The sequence below is a fragment of the Palaemon carinicauda genome, chromosome 31 (assembly GCF_036898095.1).
Source record: "Palaemon carinicauda isolate YSFRI2023 chromosome 31, ASM3689809v2, whole genome shotgun sequence".
Taxonomy (NCBI): Eukaryota; Metazoa; Arthropoda; class Malacostraca; order Decapoda; family Palaemonidae; genus Palaemon; species Palaemon carinicauda.
In genome coordinates, this window is record NC_090755.1 from 49,614,146 (window position 1) to 49,634,145 (window position 20,000).

Here is a 20,000-nt window from a genome sequence, read left to right on the forward strand (position 1 = left end):
TTGCGTAGCTTAACAACTCGATGTTTTGTCCTGTTTTTCTCGCAAATCTTAGATTTATTCTGCTTTTCATGGCTTATCCGTCTTCGTCGGCCTCTGATAAGTTGAGTATAGTGTCTTTTATGTATAAATGTAGGCTCCTGGTAAAATTTTGAGTGATTAATAGGATTAATCTTTGATACAAGAGCCGTAGCCTACCAGAGGCGTCTTGGACGCTGTCGCTCGCTAGGTATAAATTAGTTAGTCAGAGCGACATTCCTGGTTGTTTAGCTTTAATAAATTTTAGCTATTTAGCATTACATAGGATTTCCTTTCGTGCTTAGTATTATTTGGCGAAGTATTCGCCATTCTGGCCTATGCTAGGCCATGTAGCCTAGTCGTTTGGTCCTAGTACCTCATGCATGATTATGGTTTTTCCGAGTGTAATTAAAATTTTATTGAAGCTTTAGGCTATATTTTATACATTTTAGACTGTGTGGAATATTTCCAAGATAGTATACGAGTGAGTTTCGGTGATTTAGGTAATCGATTCTCTTGGTGCCTAGGCTAGTTGCTTATGGAGCCTTAGTATACTTTATCATACTCCCCGGTTGCTTTCTTTTCTTCGGAGAAGGTATGCAATCCCTTTCCCTCTGTTTAAGCCTTGGGCTTATCCCTAAGACGTTTTTTCCGAATTAATTTTCGATAAAACTATACTAGGGTGTTACTGTACCTTCCTGTTCCTGTAGTATGGTTCAAGAGGGACAGAACAACAGAGTTTTTTAGTCTGAGTCTGTGTTGTCTGGCTTGGGGCTGAGTCCCCCTCGCTGACCTAACACAGACAAAGGGAGCTTAGCTCCCTTAGGTCACTACCGAAGGTTTCTGTGGTTATGATTCCTTCTTTTGTGATCTACCAGACTAGTCCTTGTTGCTGTTCTCGGGGGAGGATAAGTTCTTTCCTTGGGAGTAGCAACGCCTTCCTTGCTTTGGTGCTCTGGGAGCTGGCAAGTATTGCTGGCCTTCCCCCTTAGATCTCCCTTAGGCTAAGATAAGTTTCTTGGCTGCGGGTGATCTGTCACTAAAGCAAGGTTGGCAGGACCCTCTTGTCCCTTCCCCCTCTTTCTTCGTAATGGCCGAGCCATTACTGTACTGTACGTCGTTCTACATCTGGACCTAGTATAGGTTAAGATGTGGAATTGACTCAGTCCCTTGCCGGTCGGCAGAGCTGCTGGCCGGCAAGGGTCTTATGTTTTCGAGTGCTGCCCGGACCTCTCTTGGTCCCTCATCCATGCCTGCCTGTAGAGCCAGACGGCATTGGTCAGGAAGCCTGAATTAGTTTCTCCCCTTCCTTATATGCACTCTTTCGGTTGCCGGGCTTGGAGGTTGTGTACACTCTTATTCCGGCATCCATTCTATTTTTCTTCTAGTGCTGTACCTGACCCGGCTGCCAGCCTATGAGGCCGGCTGCCGTCCTATGAGGCCGGCAGCCGGGCAGGTGTAGTCCTCTGGTTCTTTTGCTGCCAGCTGGCATCGGTCTTGTACCTTTGCCGGCCGGCTTATGTCAGCCCTTGTCTGAAGGTCACCAAGAGTGTGGCCGGCAGCTGGGTACTACCTTGTGTAGTTGCTGGCCGGCAGCCATTGCCGGCCAACATTGGCTGTTACCGGCCGGTAGTTGCTGCCGACCGGCGCAGGCATTTGAACCAGAGTGCTGCCGCCCTATAGCTGTTAAGTAGTATACTTTAAAGCTAGTTGTGGTGTGTGCCGGCCGGCAAAGGCAGGCCGGCACACATCCCCCTATACTGTACTAGTATTCTTCAGTACAACATATACAGTAAGAAGAAAACTATGGTAAGGGTTTTGGTACAGCACTGTGTCTTCTAACACTATTGTGTTTTCTTGCACATCCCTTTGCTGTTGCCCTCAGATAGGAAGCTGAGTTCTTTCCTGTCTATTATCCAGGATTTTAAAATCATTGCTTAGGTGTGAGCTCCACCTGTTTCCTCTGGAAACCTAGCATTGGTTACTCTAGAAGAGATAAACCATTTTGATTTTATTATCTGGAAGGCTGCAACAATGGGTTGTGAAGGAAACACAAGTGTGTGTCTTTCCTTTATGAATTGTTATGCTATACTATGCATATCCAGTGATACATAGTTCACTTGATACTCATGGAAATTTCTTCTCTTTACAGGAGGACCCTCCGAAGTGCGGAAATATTTTCTGCAACGTCCGCAGCAAGAACCTCTGTGGACATGAGTGTTGTAGGAGACACGCAGCATGCGCTGTCTCCAAGGATGATCTCCAGTATTGGGACCCTCAGGTATGTACTGTATGCACTAACCTGATTACTGAGGCTTTTGATTCCCCTAGAACGGCGGAATCAAGGGATATAGCAAGGGAAAAGCTTCGTACTTGGGTAAGGGGCTTCAAGAAGAACACCTCTGGCCCTTATCTTCCAAGTGAGAAGATGAGGGCGTATATTTTTCCCCAGGCATCAGCTGAGGCAGTGATTCCCCAGCCTCAAGAGGAGATCCCTCAAGATCAAGTCCAGGTGGACGTGGAAGTCGCAGTCGCGATGCAAGACATCCAGTTAGATGACAGGATGTCTGACCTGGACGAACGTTTGGAACAAGACCTCCTGGCAGAAGGTCAGGATGAAGTTCAAACCCCGGATGTCGTAGAGGATGAGGTCGACGAGGTGTCGACTACTCCGGTTCAGATTCCGTAGCCTATCCCCTCAACATCGGCCGGTCTCCCAGTAGAACTGGGACAGGCCCTCTCTTCGATTGTTGGAATGATCCAACAAATGCAGAAGGAGAATCAGGAGAAGGCGGCTGCTATGGAACTGCGTATGCAGTCCTTGGCAGAATCACGTGGGCCCCAGAAAAGGCTCAATGTGAAGGACCTTCCCTTATGCTCAGATGCTAACCCATGGAGGTATGCTGAGCACATGCCGATGACGACTGGAAAGATTGTCATTTCGGATAAGCTGGGTTCAGTTCCCCTAGAGGAGGTGGAATTCTGGCCCAGCAAGGCATCATATCCGGACTGCTATGTCCGGCTGAGAAAAGAACCAGCTTCAAGGGAGGAGACAGAGCCGAAGGAGGTCATAATTATGGACCACGCTAAGGCTCAAGCCCTACTTTCATCCTTGATGAAAGAGAGGGGCTTCTCTAACTCGAAGGTAGCTGCATTGAGCAAGAAGCTCCCTTCTTTTGTGTCCTCTCCTGCTAGAGCCTTCCCCTTTTTACAGAAAGGGTTTGCGGTTGTCCTAAAGGCAGTCGAGGCTGGCAAGCCTTGCCCCTCCCTGGAGGAGTGTAAACCCTTGTCGCTGGCTCTGCCTATGGACCACAAAGACTGGAAGGATGTCCATCTGACATTCTCAGTGGGAAAGTTGGAGGCTGATATTGCCGGACGGCAATTTGGGGAGGACCTCCCCAAGCTTTCCGACTCTCTTTTACGAAGAGAGTTCGAGACAAAAGAAAGACTGGCTGCCTCAATGTCTCATCAGACTACTCTTGAGACGATGGCAAGTGACCCCAAGGTCCATGAAATATTCATGGTAGTGGCTAAGTCTCACCTAGCCACAGTGACGAAGGACCTTTATAGCTTCGTCAAGGCAAGGAGAGCTTGCAGGGAGTTCGGGTTCACCGGGGCTACGGTGAGACACGAGCCAAGGAAGTTAATCTCCTCCAACATTTGGGGAAAAGACCTTTTCCCTACCGATGTGGTCAAAGAAGTTGTTGATAAGGCCACCGTGGAGAATAGAAACCTTCTCCAGAAGTGGGGCCTGGCTATCAAAAGAAAATCTTCCCCGGATGAGGGTCCTCAACCAAAGAGGAAGAATATGAGGACTAGGCTACCGTCTCGGCCAGCCAAGCCTTTTAGACCGCAACAGCAACTGCAATTGCCATTGCCTCCAGTGCCCCAGATGGTGGCACAAACCCCGACTACTTTTCAGTGGGTACCCCAGGCTGTGCCAGGTCAGTCAACCACATTCACCCCAACGTTCGAAGGACAGCCTTCTTCCTTTCGTGTAAAACCTAGAGGAGCAGCCAGAGGCTCGTCTAGGCGCCCCTCAAGGGGAAGGGGATTCAGAGGTGGTTGTGGTCAGGGAGGCAAGACCTCAGGACGGCAGTCCAAGTGAAACGATACCGGTAGGAGGGAGACTGATGAAATTTTGGGATCGCTGGACCTTCGATCCCTGGGCCCAAAGCCTACTCAAGAATGGACTGGGCTGGAGCTGGTACAGCACTCCACCCCCGTGCCTTCGGTTTTTCCAACACTCCACCCCAGTTCTGGAGGAGTACGTTCAAGAACTGTTGGAGAAAAAGGTGATCCGAAAGGTGAAGTCCATCAAGTTCCAAGGGAGGCTGTTTTGTGTTCCCAAGAAAGACTCGGAAAAGCTCAGAGTCATTCTGGACTTGTCGCCACTCAACAAGTTCATAATGAATTGCAAATTCAAAATGCTAACACTGCAACACATAAGGACCTTACTGCCCAAGAGGGCATACTCAGTCTCTATAGACTTGTCAGACGCCTATTGGCACATTCCAATCAGCCGTCGACTCTCCCCCTACCTAGGGTTCAGGCTACAACGGAGACTATACGCCTTCAGAGCCATGCCATTCGGGCTAAACATAGCCCCAAGGATTTTCACGAAGCTTGCGAGCGCAGCTCTCAAACAATTACGCCAAAAGGGAATTCAGGTAGTAGCCTACCTGGACGACTGGCTGGTGTGGGCAGCATCCGAGACTGAATGCTTGCAAGCTTCCAGTCAGGTGATCCAGTTCCTAGAGTACCTAGGCTTCAAGATCAACAGAAAAAAGTCTCAACTTTCTCCATCCCAAAAGTTCCAGTGGCTGGGAATCCACTGGGACCTTTTGTCACACAGTTTCTCCATCCCGACGAAGAAAAGGAAGGAGATAGCGGGCTCTGTCAAGAGACTTCTAGATTCCGAAAGGATATCAAGACGCGAACAGGAGAGGGTACTAGGCTCTCTCCAGTTTGCTTCAGTGACAGACCCAGTGCTAAGAGCACAGCTAAAGGATGCAACCGGAGTTTGGAGAAGGTATGCATCAAACGCGCGAAGAGATCTGAGAAGACCAGTGCCGCCTCGGCTACGTACTCTTCTCAGGCCTTGGTCCCAAGCCAGACATCTAAAGAAGTCGGTTCTTCTTCAGCCACCTCCCCCGTCGATGACGATTCACTCAGACGCCTCAAAGGAGGGATGGGGAGGTCACTCTCATCGGAAAAAAGTCCAGGGGACTTGGTCCAAGCTATTCAGGACCTTTCATATAAACTTTCTAGAAGCTATGGCAGTGCTCCTTACCTTAAAGAAAGTCTCCCCGCGTCACTTGATCCACATAAGATTGGTGATGGACAGCGAGGTGGTTGTGAGATGCTTGAATCGACAAGGGTCGAGGTCACCACCTCTCAACCAGGTGATGTTAGCCATTTTCCAATTTGGCGGAAAAGAAGAAGTGGTACCTGTCGGCAGTTCACCTTCAAGGAGTCCGCAATGTGACAGCGGACGCTCTATCCAGGTTCACACCGATAGAGTCGGAATGGTCCTTAGACGCAGGATTATTCTCCTTCATTCTGAATCAAGTCCCAGAACTGCAGATAGACCTCTTTGCGACGAAAGACAACAAGAAGTTGCCCCTGTACGTGTCCCCGTACGAGGACCCCTTAGCGGAAGCAGTGGACGCAATGTCCCTCGACTGGAACAGATGGTCCAGGATTTATCTGTTCCCTCCTCACAACCTTCTGTTGAGGGTCCTCAACAAACTGAGATCCTTAAACGGGGTAGCGGCAATAGTGGCCCACAAGTGGCCGAACAGTATGTGGTTCCCCTTGGCGTTGGAACTACAGATGAAGTTTGTGCCGCTACCACATCCAGTTCTGACCCAGCGAGTCCAGAAGTCGACTGTCTGCGCTTCATTACAGAAAACCCGGACCCTGCAGCTCATGATTTTCTCGCCCTTGCTGTGAGAAAGCGTTTCGGGATTTCGAAAGCCAGCATCTTCCTTGAGGAATATAAGTGCAAATCGACTAGAAGGCAATATGAGTCATCTTGGAGAAAATGGGTGGCCTTTGTAAAGGCAAAGAATCCGCAGGAGATCTCAACAGACTTCTGCTTATCTTTCTTCATCCACCTCCATGGCCAAGGGTTGGCAGCTAACACGATTTCAGTGTGTAAATCTGCTTTGATGAGACCCATTTTATTTGCCTTCCAGATCGACCTAGGTAACGAGATCTTTAATAAAGTTCCGAAAGCCTGCGCTAGGCTCAGACCTTCAGCACCTCCAAAGCCCATCTCATGGTCTTTAGACAAAGTTCTTCATTTCGCCTCCCTGTTGAGCAATGAAGAATGTGCGTTAAAGGATTTGACGCAAAAAGTTATTTTCCTATTTGCACTCGCGTCCGGGGCCAGGGTTAGTGAGATCGTAGCCCTCTCGAGAGAGGCAGGTCGTGTTCAGTTCCTGGATGGGGGGATCTGAACCTGTTTCCGGATCCTACGTTTCTCGCCAAGAATGAGTTACCCACCAACAGGTGGGGTCCCTGGAGAATCTGCCCTCTGAAAGAAGATGCATCTCTATGTCCAGTAGAATGCCTAAAGGTCTATCTTCGTAGAACTTCAGACTTCAAGGGTGGTCAACTATTCAGGGGAGAAACATCAGGCTCAAATTTATCTCTGAATCAACTCAGAGCAAAAATCACATATTTTATTCGCAGAGCGGATCCTGACAGTACACCCGCAGGTCACGATCCGAGGAAAGTTGCCTCATCCCTAAATTTCTTTAATTGTATGGGATTTTGAACATCTCTGTTCATACACGGGCTGGAAGTCTTCCAGGGTGTTCTTTCGCCACTATGCGAAGCAAGTAGAGGAACTTAAGAGATCTGTGGTAGCAGTGGGTCGTGTAGTTAACCCTACTGTTTAACTCTGCGAGGAACAGTGGTCTTAATTGGGACGATTAAGTCCAGGGTGAGTGTGTAGGTACATACTGTACTACAAACTAAATGAGGGCACCAAGTGCCTACATAGACTGTTCCTTCTTTCAAAGGTGAACCTAGCATAAGTACAGACATGTGTGCCGAGCGTTTCTAACGCTAATGTGATTGATTTGTAATACAGACTTTTATGACTTGATACCTCGGTATCTTATTAAAGTGGCGTTTAATGGTTTTTCTTTCAGATAAACAAGTTCTGTTTACTATCATACTTATGCTTAAAGTTTTGGGTTATCCTTTTATATATATATATATATATATATATATATATATATATATATATATATATATATATATATATATATATATATATATATATATATATTTGTTGTTAACCTGTCTGTTTATTGTCTGTCAATAAACTTGTTCTTGAGAACCTTGCGTCTCTTTCACCTGTGTCAATTTATTGGTATAATTAAGCATTTAATTCTATGTGTCTTATCTGGGATAATTCTGATAGAATTGTTCTGTTATGCAAGCTATGTTGCATTGGTTTATGTAGTCCCCTAATGGGAGGACTCCGTCCCATAAAGGGACGAGGGCGGTTGATTTAGTTTCTTCCTATGCGGATATAAACCTTTGTCCAGTACAAGTATTGTGCGGATTACTGGTCAATATATTGACGCAGTGGTTCTATACAAACTATGCTTTACTTAATATAGGGCGAGACCACTATATTAGCTTGCCTTGTATTCATACATAGGTATATGTACTCTTCGAGACTTTTCCAGAGTCTAGTAGGACTCTTCCCTGTAGGGGGCAGGAAGCTCTAACATAGTTTATAGTTAGTTGAAAAGATGTATAACAGTAACATCTTAGGTCTCTAGGTCTAGTCGACCGGGAAAAAATTACCTCCGGGGAGTACGGCACGTTCTGAGAATCCACAGATATAGTAATGCTCTGGTACACTTCCATCAGGACGACATGGCTTGAGCCCAAAAAACGGATTTTGAGCGAAGCAAAAAATCTATTTTTGGGTGAGATGGCCATGTCGTCCTGATGGACCCGCCCTTACCTTTCTAAGAAAGGGCTGTAGGACCCCTCCCTACATACAGTATCTGTAGCACCTCGTGTACGCTACAAGGAATACAGATGGCGCCAGGATTGGCGCCAGGCACGCATACGAATCGGAGGATAGGGATGCCTTGGGAGCGGCTCCATTTTTTCTTTCCCGAATTCGTATCTTGCCAATCACCTCCTACGAGACGAAATCTCTGTCCAGGATGTAGATTGCCATGTGGCGTGTCTAGAATACGTCCTCTGATATGTCGCGATATCCCTTTCACGAGGGATACTCGCTCCAGGAGTTAGAATTCTGGTACCTTAAGGTAAATTCTCTGGGAATATCGCCGTAGTTGTAATATACCCTAGGAAGCTACCCTATAAGAACCTCCATCAGGACGACATGGCCATCTCACCCAAAAATAGATTTTTCGCTTCGCTCAAAATCCGTTTTATATATATATATATATATATATATATATATATATATATATATATATATATATATATATATATATATATATATATATATATATATATATATATACGTAAATGGGTATGCATGCGTGTATAAGCGTATATATTTTCATGATTAGTCTCCAAAGAAGTATCAAGAAACTAGTCACAACTTAATTTCATATCTTCTTATTCATTTCTCCTAAGGTTCTTTACGCACATGCACACACAGACACCAACACACACACACACACATATATATATATATATATATATATATTTTATATATATATATATATGTATATATATATATATATATATATATATATATATATATATATATATATATATATATATATATATATATATATATATATATATATATATATATACACGCACAAATGCACAAAAATCAGATAAATTTTATCTGAATATATATATATATATATATATATATATATATATATATATATATATATATATATATATATATATATATATATATATATATATATATATATATATATACTGTATATATATATACATATTTCATACACCTGCATTAGCAAGTGCATATTTCTTACGCGTAATTAAAGGAAAACCCTGTCCATCTGTTGGTACTCGCTTCTGGATCAAGTACAAAAGTACAAGGCCTTCCAAATACATCCGAATGACAAAAGATGAAAATGAAATTAAGCTAAATAAAAACTCTGAAAAACTCAACTACTCTTTGCCGTAATAATCCCCTCCAGTAAGATCTGGTTAGTGTTGGTCAAAAAAAGATAGGGGATATTCCACAGGCACTGCATCTCTCTAATCAACAAACATCTGACATGCAGCATTTACTTCAATTGTTTCCTACATAGTCCATATATCTTTTTGATTTTCTATTATTTCTTTTCTTATTATTTCATTTAACCTGTACGAGACTTTCACTGTAGTCTTATTCCTCAGGTCTCGTATCTTTCTTTAAATCCTCATCATATGCTTCTTCTCCAAAAGCGGTTATTTTCGATGACCTTGACAAGCAGAATTCTAGGTGATAAATCCTTTCATTTTGGGTAGCTGGTGGGAGTAGAGGAACAGAGGTTCTCGTCTAATGACATGTTGCAATAAGGTGTGAAGGGAAGATCTTTTCTATAGTCACAGTAATAGGCAGGACAAAATTTCCCTGAAACTATACATTGTAAAATATGAATTTATGTGATCACAATAGTGATAAAAAAACATTTTATATATCTGTCGTTGAGTAAAAGAACACTTCTTTTCAATTTTAAATAGAGACAATCTTATTTGAATTTATAAATTAGCAAGATGTGTAAAGTTTTGAGTCTGGGTTAGAGTTAGAGGATGAAGGCGACCAGTATGACATATGGAACGCCTTGTTTTTTGCAATTTCTTCTCATATATTTGCATATTTTGATCCTTTTTTTTTTTTTTTTTACAATAAATAAGGTATATCTCCAGACAACAAACTCTTTCAACTCCCTCTCCTCACAATTACTCTAAACTTTTTCCATCGGACACTCCAAAATTGTTGCTGACCCCAGTCAGCTACCCGGAGAATTTCCATAAGAATTCTCCGTATTCTCCATCACTCCAAAAATAAATAAAGTCCCATTTACATACCACTGCAGTGATCACTTAATTAAAATCTTCCTGGCATTCCTTTCAAATATCTGATCAAATCTTTTATGGCTATATTAACGACGCTTTGTTCTATTTATGTTTAATACTTATTATTATATAGTATTTCCCATTTTTATGATGGGAAACCAAAGTTTCCTCTCAACTATTCATGGGAAACCTTTCTGTTTTATTCGGATTATAATTTGCGATATACTGAGAAACAAAATGACAGTCCTGTTAAAGTGATAGAGTAATTAACCTAAAGCTGCATTTGGAAATTATTTTAAGATTCACAAAAAAAAAAAAAAAAAAAAAAAAAATCCTTAGCTTCATCAAACGTCAATCATGTCTGTTTTTCTTCAATCTTCTTCCCTTAGCGCCGATGTAGAATAGTGAGATGCCGCACTTTCCTCTGAGGGATTCTCTTCATACAGCATGTCTCTTCTTTGTTTTGCTTTCAAGATATATTTTCTCCTCTTCTCTTCTCTTTCCATTTGTAATCAACCAAAAAATCTTTCAACCCCTAAAAACCTTTCCTATTTTTACATACATTTAAATCTGCTTCGCATCTCCTGTTTCATATTCTACTTAGTTTTTGTTTTATTCCCGGCCTCTTTCATCTAAATTATCTTTCTTCTTTTACAATTCAGTTGAATGCCTAATAACATTTACTCTTTTCCATAGTTCTAATGGCCCTAATTGTTTTTATATAAACATTTCTACCTTCTGTTCAATCCATAGCCAAGCACAAAACAAATGCATTCATAATCAGTTAGAAAAGGAGCTACTTTAATTGAGGTTTTGGAAATTTGAAATGAGGTAAAAAAAAAAAAACCTGGAACCTCCTCCAGGCCACCGTTGACTCACGCACCGGACACCTACAGTGCGTAGAAAGAAAGAAAATAAAAGGAGTCAGGCAAACTGATCTGCCAAAGACGGCTACAGAATCTTGCAGGACAGCCAGGGTCCGGTTTTACCCCGTGATTCCCATTCTTACGCAAGGAATTTCTCAACAATAAAAATATGATACTTTATAAACATGAAGTTAATGCAAATTTCTAATAGTCAATCTTCGATGGATTATCAGTATCTTAACCAATTACACAGAGTAACACGTCCAAACAAAAATCCAACGTTTCATTCGTCGTTAAACGCATAAATTCCTTTAATATCCAGCTGCACAAAATAGAGTTCTTGGCAACTCAGCAAACTGGATCGAGCTTCGTATAAATCGAGAGTGTCTGGTGAAGAAGTAAACACTTTCCAGAATCAGTAAAGGAAGCAACATAAATCTTATTCATCATGAAAACGGTAAGATTATTATAACATATTTTATTAATTTCAAAACTTCACAAGGTTCTTGGAAAATCTATGATATTCGAATGTTAAATTTCCGGTTCTTGAAAGACGAACAGAGAAATTTGATCATGAATAAATTGTATCTTATATATCTAATTTCAAACATTATTATCATTGAATGTGTTTGAAACCATTATTATAATAATTACATAATGTATTATTCTCATGGTAATGAGTTATCTATATAATTGGAAAAATGCATGAATACACATTCATATACACGGAATATATATATATATATATATATATATATATATATATATATATATATATATATATATATATATATATATATATATATATATATATATATATATATATATATACATGCATATGTATATATAGGTATATCTATATATATATATATATATATATATATATATATATATATATATATATATATATATATATATATATATATATATATATATATATATATATATATATATGTATATGCATATATATTTATGTGTATATACATATATAGGTATGTTCATATATATGCATATATGTATGTGTGTGCGTGTGTGGGTGTGTTAATTATTTACTTGTCAACATAAAATGCCTTTAACTTTTTACATATTAAAACACACATCATGCTTTCTTTAGCATAGCTAAAACGTGAAATGATATTTTACAAAATGATAGTAAAATTGAGATCCCTTTCTATCTTTCCATTACAGATCAGTGTTGCCCTCTTGGTGTTGGTGGCATTTTTTGCCCTCCTGGAACTGACTGAAGCCCTTCCAGCACCTGAACCCAGCAGACGGTTCTTCTTTGGAGGTAGTCCCTATGGATTCGGCGGCTATGGCTACAGACCACATGGCTTTGGCTTCGGCTACGGCGGATACGGAGGCGGATTCGGAAGCTTTGGTGGCAGCTACGGCGGATTTGGATTTTACGGCTGATATTCTTCCTTGAAGATATTGAAAATCACTCCTTCATGAAAAACTTTTCTTTACATCATTAGCCTAAAAATAGAGGATCTCATCTATGGAAAAAAAATGAAAATTTATATTTTAATAAAACTTCAAATAAATTATTTTTTTCCCCTAAAATCTCCTTCAAAATACTGAATAATACAAAATTACTCAATACAAGTATTGAATTCAAGCAGAGAACATATACCCATTATTGCTTTAGTGATACTACATCATAGTTTTCAATCCTTATATTAAGTTCAATGATGAATCATGGAATTATCCTTAATATTTTCTCCCTTTTGGCAATAATTAACGATTAAAGTACTTTATTGAATTTTGTCTTTATATCTCGAAAAGTAAAATGATATATGTTAGGTCCGTCAATAGTGTCCTTTGCTTGGTTATCAAAATTAAATATCCAGAAAGGATTCAAGATTCAAATTAAAAGGAGTTCGTTAATTAATCCACGACTCATTTTCATTCTGGCTGATCCTTCCTAAAGAAACTGAGTCTGTTACAGAAGCTTCTGATTTTCTAAGGATGATCGAATCAAGAAGTCTATCAATGTATCGAAAGGTCAGAACCTTAGTTTCGAGTGATATATCTTCTATTGCAGTTACTCAAAACAAGGAGGAACCTTTTGGGACTTTATGCCACAAATGTCTAAATTATAAATCGAAATATTTGAATATTATCGTCGATGGGTTAATGGATCATTCTTGAATATATGATAAGTGTGTGATGTTATTTGGCTTCTAAATCAACTATTTTGGAAGTCACCTTTCAGAAAATATATTTCTTGATAATGAGAGAGAGAGAGAGAGAGAGAGAGAGAGAGAGAGAGAGAGAGAGAGAGAGAGAGAGAGATTTAGGATAATGGATACTGAGATTGTTCATTTATTGGAAAATATGTGAAAATGTGATCCCAGGTTTGAAAACATGTTCGAATGAATTACTAAAGTCTAAATTTAAAAATGTTTTCTCGCACCTGAGCTGGAAAAGAGACCGCCGTTAATGTCTCTCAAGCCATCAGTATCATGATTCATGAACAGAAGAGGTCACTTTTACATAGAACATGACTGTAATCACCGGGTAGCTGAGTGCATTAATTCCGATTAATGAATTACTTGATCACTTCAGCAACACCAGTGAATATTTTATAATTGTTTTGGTTGATTCACGATTAAAGAAAGCAATAATCGTTTTGTTAGTTGTATATTCCTTTCCACCCATCTCTCCTTCCATTTGCACCAAACATGACAGCTTTCCTCAAACTTTGAAAATCCATTATTCTCATCAATTAATCGTTAATTGTAAACTAATGACGGCGAGAATTGTTCTCTTTACTACACTATTGTGTTATTCTGTCTTTCCCCTTTCACTTGACACAAAACACGACTCATGTCTGATGACAGAGAAAATCCATTATTTTCTTTGATTAATCATTAATTACTAATTGATTAATAAACATCAGAATCATTTAATCAAATGCAGCATTGTAATCCCTCTCCCTCCTGTTTTACTCGACAGCAAATACGGCTATTTTAGGTGAACTTCGAAAGTTGATTGTTTTTTAATCAATTAGATAGATACTGACTCAGAATGTACGTACCAAGTTTCATTATGACCAATTTATGAATAACGAAGAAGTAGGCATAAAATTATAGAACACACATCAAGAACTAGAAGAACTACAAGAACAACATAAGATGAGACTTGACAAGCTTTCACCAAATAAAAATCACATTATCTTGAAAATCAGTAAAGCTTTGAATTATTTAAGCTGAACAGTATTAAGTCATAACTTATAAGGATTCTGAAACAAATGGTTTCCGTAGTCAAAAATGTTCATCACTTTATTAATGGATACAGAAGAAAAGTATCATTTCCATCTGAGAACTTAATTTCCCATATTGTTCTGTTGCAAAACTTATTCCTCAGCTATGTGAAGATCAGTAGACTTTAAAAATTCTTATCTCTCACTTTTTTTCTCAGGTAATATGTGACATTAAATTTAGGAATATTTGGTAAAAATTTCATTTATTCCATTTTATAATATTTTGACTGTTCTAATTCTTCCTCGTATACAATTATGAGAAAAAGGAGATGGAAATAAAGTGATATATTGTAGAAGACAACAGGAAAATCATGTCAATGAGGAAACAAGCATCAGTTTTGGCAAACCTTTTCTCTAAAGGATACTAATCAAGTCTGGTTGCTTGGCTAATTGGAAATCCAAGATGGCCTCCAGATTGTCTATCTTTCATTTAGTAAGCTTTGCAACAAATTAATTTGTAGTGAATGTTATAACATATTTAAGAAAAGCAGCCTAGAACAACTTTACAATGGTTCGACATAAATAAGGAATAGTCATGATCCTCTGAGAGAGCTTCATTCAAATTTCATTAACAGGCACCAGCCGCCCGTTGAGATACTACCACTAGAGAGGTATTGGATCCTTTGACTGGCCAGACAGTATTGCATTGGATCCCTCTCTCTGGTCACGGCTTATTTTTTCTTTGCCTACACTTACACAGAATAGTCTAGCCTATTCTTTACATATTCTCGTCTTTCCTCATAAACCTGACAACAATGAGATACTTAACACTTCTTCACCCAAAGGGTTAATTACTGTACTGCAATTTGTTCAGTGTACTCTCTTCTTGGTAAGGGTAGAAGAGACTCTTTAGCTATGGTAAGCAGCTCTTCTAGGAGAAGGACACTCCAAAATTAAACACTTGTTCTCTAGTCTTGGGTAGTGCCATAGCCTCTGTACCATGGTCTTCCACTGTCTTGGGTTAGAGTTCTCTTGCTTGAGGGTACACTCGGGCAAACTATTCTATCTTATTATTATCTTTTTTTTCTTCCTCTTGTTTTTTTGAAATGGTGTGTTGGGCAGGCTTAATAGAAGGGCCATGGATGCCTGGTGGTTTAACAAGAGGTTGTCTTTTCCTTTTTCTGACTCTTATTCTTCTCAAAACCATCCTTACTGTCCTCCCTTCAGTTGAAGTGGCTATCCTGGAGGGTATTTAGCCTTGAATGGTGTATCGGCTCCTCCATGTTGACCAGTTTTTCCGACTTTTTACTCTAGTCTATGGGTATCATCAATCACTTTATTTATAATTTTGTACATATTGTTTTTGTTATAATTCTTGTTAATCTAGTTTTTAAGTATGATGTCTCTTTTTTATTTCTATTAATTCTCATGCTGTCTGGAGACAGTTGCATCCAGACAGTATGATATTCTTTTGTGCTCAGAAATTTTGGTTTCTAATATGAGGCACTCATCTGAGCTCCTTATAACTGGTTTTAAGAAACCAATAATGTTGAAACGTGATGCCATCCCTAGGGCCAGGAGTATGGCGGTGTATATTAGGACCGAGTACCCTGCTTCTCATAAGTCCTGCTATCAATGTGGATGTCATGAGATTCAGGTAATAAAAGTTTGTGGCAGGCATAACAACTTTTATTTGTGTTCGATCTACCGGAATCCAGACATGGATGATTCTATCTTCGATTGTCGTCTTACCATTATGGCTAAGATACAAGAAGATGATAGAAAGGCTTCTTTAGTCTTTGTTGGTGATTTTAATGCTCACCAGAGGGAGTGGTTAAGTTCTATCTCTCCTACCGATCGTCATGGCTTAAGATCTTTAGACTTTGCCTCTGAATCAGGCTGTGAGCAAATCATAAATGAAGCTACTCACAGGTCTGGTAATTGCTTGGACCTCGTATACACCGACTCCCCTGGCGTTATAACTAGTAAGGTTGGTTCTCCAGTCGGAACATATGATCATGCCTTGATTTCATTATTAGTGAAGACTGAGCAGCCTGTCCCTGATATATCATATTCTTGTAAAATTTATATGAAATCCCAAGCAGACTGGAATGAGATTTTGCATGATCTTTTGTGCTTGAATTGGTCACAATTATATAATAGTGTAGATCCTGTTGTCCCTTTGAATGAGAATCTAGTCAACATAATTGATAGGCGTATCCCTTCTCGTGTGCTAAGGTACCGAGTGAAAGACAACCCGTGGTTCAATGATGATTGTAGACGTGCTTATTTGGAGAAGCAGGAGGCCTATCACCTTTGGAAAGGTAACAGATCAGATTTGACCTGGAACAACTATACTCAGCTTCGAGCTATTTCTCAGAGAGTTTATGCATCAACTGAAAAGGAGTACAATTTAACCATAAAAGAAACTCTTTCTGGTACAACTCAGGAACATAAATGGTGGTCTACCCTTAAAACTGCACTCTTTGGTGTAGATGCAACAGTTCCTTCTTTACTTAAACCAGATGGCTCAGTGACTCACTGTCCAAAGGAAAAGGCAACCCTTTTGGCTGATGTTTTTGACAGTAAACAGAGTAATGAGAAAATTGAACTTCCTCATTCCTGTTTTCCTGAGGCTAAACTAACTAGTTTGGCTTTTCGATCTCGTGAGATTAAAGCTCTGTTGATGGACCTTGATGCTTATGGAGGTGTAGACCCAAATGGTATTTTTCCTTTGTTTTTTATAAAGACAGCAGATTTCTTAGCTCCAAAGTTATCTGTTATTTTGCGCAAGTTAGCAAGAAGAGGAGCTTTTAGCACTTGTTGGAGAATTGGTAATGTTACTCCTCTATGTAAATGTGTTTGTGGTAGCTCAAGTCCCACTGATTACCGCCCAATTTCCATAACTCCCATATTATCTTAAGTTTTTGAACGTCTTCTGGCAAAACGTCTTAATAGGTTTGCTGAAGGTAATCATCTACTCCCTAGTTTGCAATTTGGTTTTCGTAAAGGCCTTGGAGCATGTGATGCCCTTCTTACAATCTCCAATGCTGTACAAAAATCCCTTGATTGTGGTCAGGAAGTTGGTATGATTAGCCTTGATTTTAGTGCAGCCTTTGACCGTGTTAATCATGAGGCCCTTGTTTTCAAACTGAAACAGTTGGGAGTGGTTGGGTCGTTTCTTAGCATTATTATTGATTTTTTAAGTAATAGATCTCAAAGAGTTGTTGTTGACGGGCACCATAGTGAGTATAGGAATGTGATATCCGGTGTTCCACAGGGTAGTGTTCTTGGCCCATTACTTTTCATACTATATACACATGACATGTGGTTTGGCCTAGAAAACAAGCTTGTTGCATATGCAGATGATGCTACTCTCTTTGCATCAATTCCATCCCCTGAATGTAGATCTGGGGTTGGTGAATCCCTTAATAGAGATTTAGCTAAAATTAGTGTATGGTGCAAATTATGGGGTATGAAGTTAAATCCTAACAAAACTCAAAGTAGGTCAAGGACGGTGGCTCCTCAACATCCGGATCTCAGTATTGATAATGTTTCTTTAAATTTGTAGGACTCTTTCCAAATTTTAGGTGTGATTCTCGACAGCAAATTTACTTTCGAGAAACATTTAAGGTCTGTTTCTTCTTCAATTGCACGAAAAATTGGCTTATTGAGAAAGTCTTTCAAGATTTTCGGTGATCAATCTATTCTGAAGAAGTGTTTTAATTCTTTTATTCTACCTTGTTTTGAGTATTGTTCTCCTGTCTGGTCTTCAGCTGCTGATTCTCATCTTAATTTGTTGGACAGAAACTTACGGTCTATTAAATTTCTTATTCCTGATCTAGATATTAATCTTTGGCACCGTCGTTCAATTACAGTAGTTCATTATGCATGTTGCATAAGATTTTTCATAACTCTGACCACCCTTTACATTCAGATCTCCCTGGAAAATTCTATCCTGTTTGTAATACTAGGCAGGCAGTTAATTCTAATAGCCAGGCCTTTTCCTTCATGAGGCTGAATACTACGCAGTACTCTAGAAGTTTTATTCCTGCTGTTACCAAGTTGTGGAATGATCTTCCTAATCGGGTAGTTGAATCAGTAGAACTTCAAAAGTTCAAAGTTGGAGCAAATGTTTTTATGTTGACCAGGCTGACATGAGTCTTTTTATAGTTTACATATGACATATTTGTTTTTGACGTTTTTAATAGTTTATATATATTATGACATATCTGTTTTGATGTTACTTTTTTAGAATGATTTATTGTTAATTTGTTCTCTTTATTTATTTATTTCCTTATTTCCTTTCCTCACTGGGCTATTTTTCCCTATTGGAGCCCCTGGGCTTATAGCATCCTGCTTTTCCAACTAGGGTTGTAGCTTGGATAATAATAATAATAATAATAATAATAATAATAATAATAATAATAATAATAATAATAATTATAATAATAATAATAATAATAACAATAACACCCTTCTCTCATAAAAGCATCTAAGAAGTATTTGATAAATTATGAAGAGAGGAGACACAAAAGGTCATCCTTTCATGCAAAAATTGGATAACTCTTTATGTGAGCCAAATCTAAGAAACTTTGGAGAGAGTTAACTCCCTTTTGATTATATAAAAGGGTATACTCTCTAAATTTAGCTTCCGAGAGACTACTATTTGGTATTAAAAATTCTTAGAGAAGAATTACTGGTGCAAACTACTTAAGCGAACATTTCGTTTAGCGTTTTTACTGGTCCAGTTTATTAAGAAAAGATTGATAAAAGACTTAAGAGTCAGGATCCAAATAATGAGTTTTTTTTTTTTCGAATATATTCATGCGTATCTTGACACTCCATTTCAGGAAAAGAAGGAGGATCAGTGATCATAGAAACTAAAGAAATTAGTTGAAATATAGCAAGGCCTTTCTGTGGGTCCTTTTATGGACAATTCACAGTACATAGGACTTATATTCAGAAGAGAAGCTTATGAAGGTCTGAGATTGGAACAATGATAGTAGTTAGTAAAATGTTTAGTAAAATGGGGCGACTGGAGTCATAATATAGATTTTAATCTAAACATCATGTTCATACACAAGTAGGTAGAGAAGTGGTGTATCAAAGGCTCTTTTGATTTAAAAAATATATTTCAATAGAATATGTGTAAAATAATATTACTATATGTAAAATAACATTCATATCTCTGAAAATTCTTAGATTAATCCAACTGAAGTTTTTTTCCGAAAGGAGAATGACGTTGTATTCTTTTGTATTTTTATGAAACATGTTTTTCAAAAAATAACATGTTTTTTTAAAAATGATATTATTATGATAGATAAAAAGAAAATCCAGATCTCTGATAATTCTTGGATTAATCCAGCAAAAATTTTGTTTTCGAAAAGAAAATTATGTTGTATCCTTTTGTATCTTTATGAAACATTTTTTTTTTCAACCATAAAATCCTCCAAATCCACCATATCCACCACCAAAGCCTCCGAATCCGCCTCCGTATCCACCGTAGCCAAAGCCAAAGCCATGTGGTCTGTAGCCATAGCCGCCGAATCCATAGGGACTACCTCCAAAGAAGAACCGTCGGCTGGGTTCAGGTGCTGGAAGGGCTCCAGTCAGTTCCATGAGGGCAAAAAATGCCACCAACACCAAGAGGGCAACAATGATCTGCAAAGGAAATCAAAGGAATCAGTTTGCAAAACTTTCAAAAAAGACTAAACTTTTATTCGATGCATCAAAGATGATAAAATGAAATAGAAACAATTGAAAACAGATATTCATCTAAATGAATGATTGTTTGTCTGATATCAATGCAAACATCTGCGTAAATCAAAATAATCATCCGATATATAATTGAATTGTTA

General features: G+C 39.0%; 3 protein-coding genes across 3 annotated transcripts in view; 2 read left to right on the forward strand and 1 right to left on the reverse strand.

Annotated features, from left to right (window-relative positions):
* LOC137624952 (keratin-associated protein 19-8-like) overlaps nt 1-20,000 on the forward strand; it is a 54,321-nt gene that overhangs the window by 14,655 nt on the left and 19,666 nt on the right. The gene's annotated exons all lie outside the window — the stretch shown is intronic.
* Nucleotides 11,326-12,422, forward strand: LOC137624949 (keratin-associated protein 19-8-like). The gene is made up of 2 exons (XM_068355881.1): nt 11,326-11,391; nt 12,123-12,422. Exons 1-2 carry the CDS (start codon nt 11,383-11,385, stop codon nt 12,345-12,347), a joined length of 234 nt encoding a protein of 77 aa, XP_068211982.1. The 5' UTR covers nt 11,326-11,382; the 3' UTR covers nt 12,348-12,422.
* The window catches only part of LOC137624950 (keratin-associated protein 19-8-like), an 889-nt gene continuing 275 nt past the window's right edge, over nt 19,387-20,000 (reverse strand). The window contains exon 2 of the mRNA XM_068355883.1: nt 19,387-19,803. Within this exon, the coding sequence (XP_068211984.1) occupies nt 19,576-19,803 (228 nt within the window). The 3' untranslated portion in view covers nt 19,387-19,575. The remainder of the gene's footprint in view (nt 19,804-20,000) is intronic.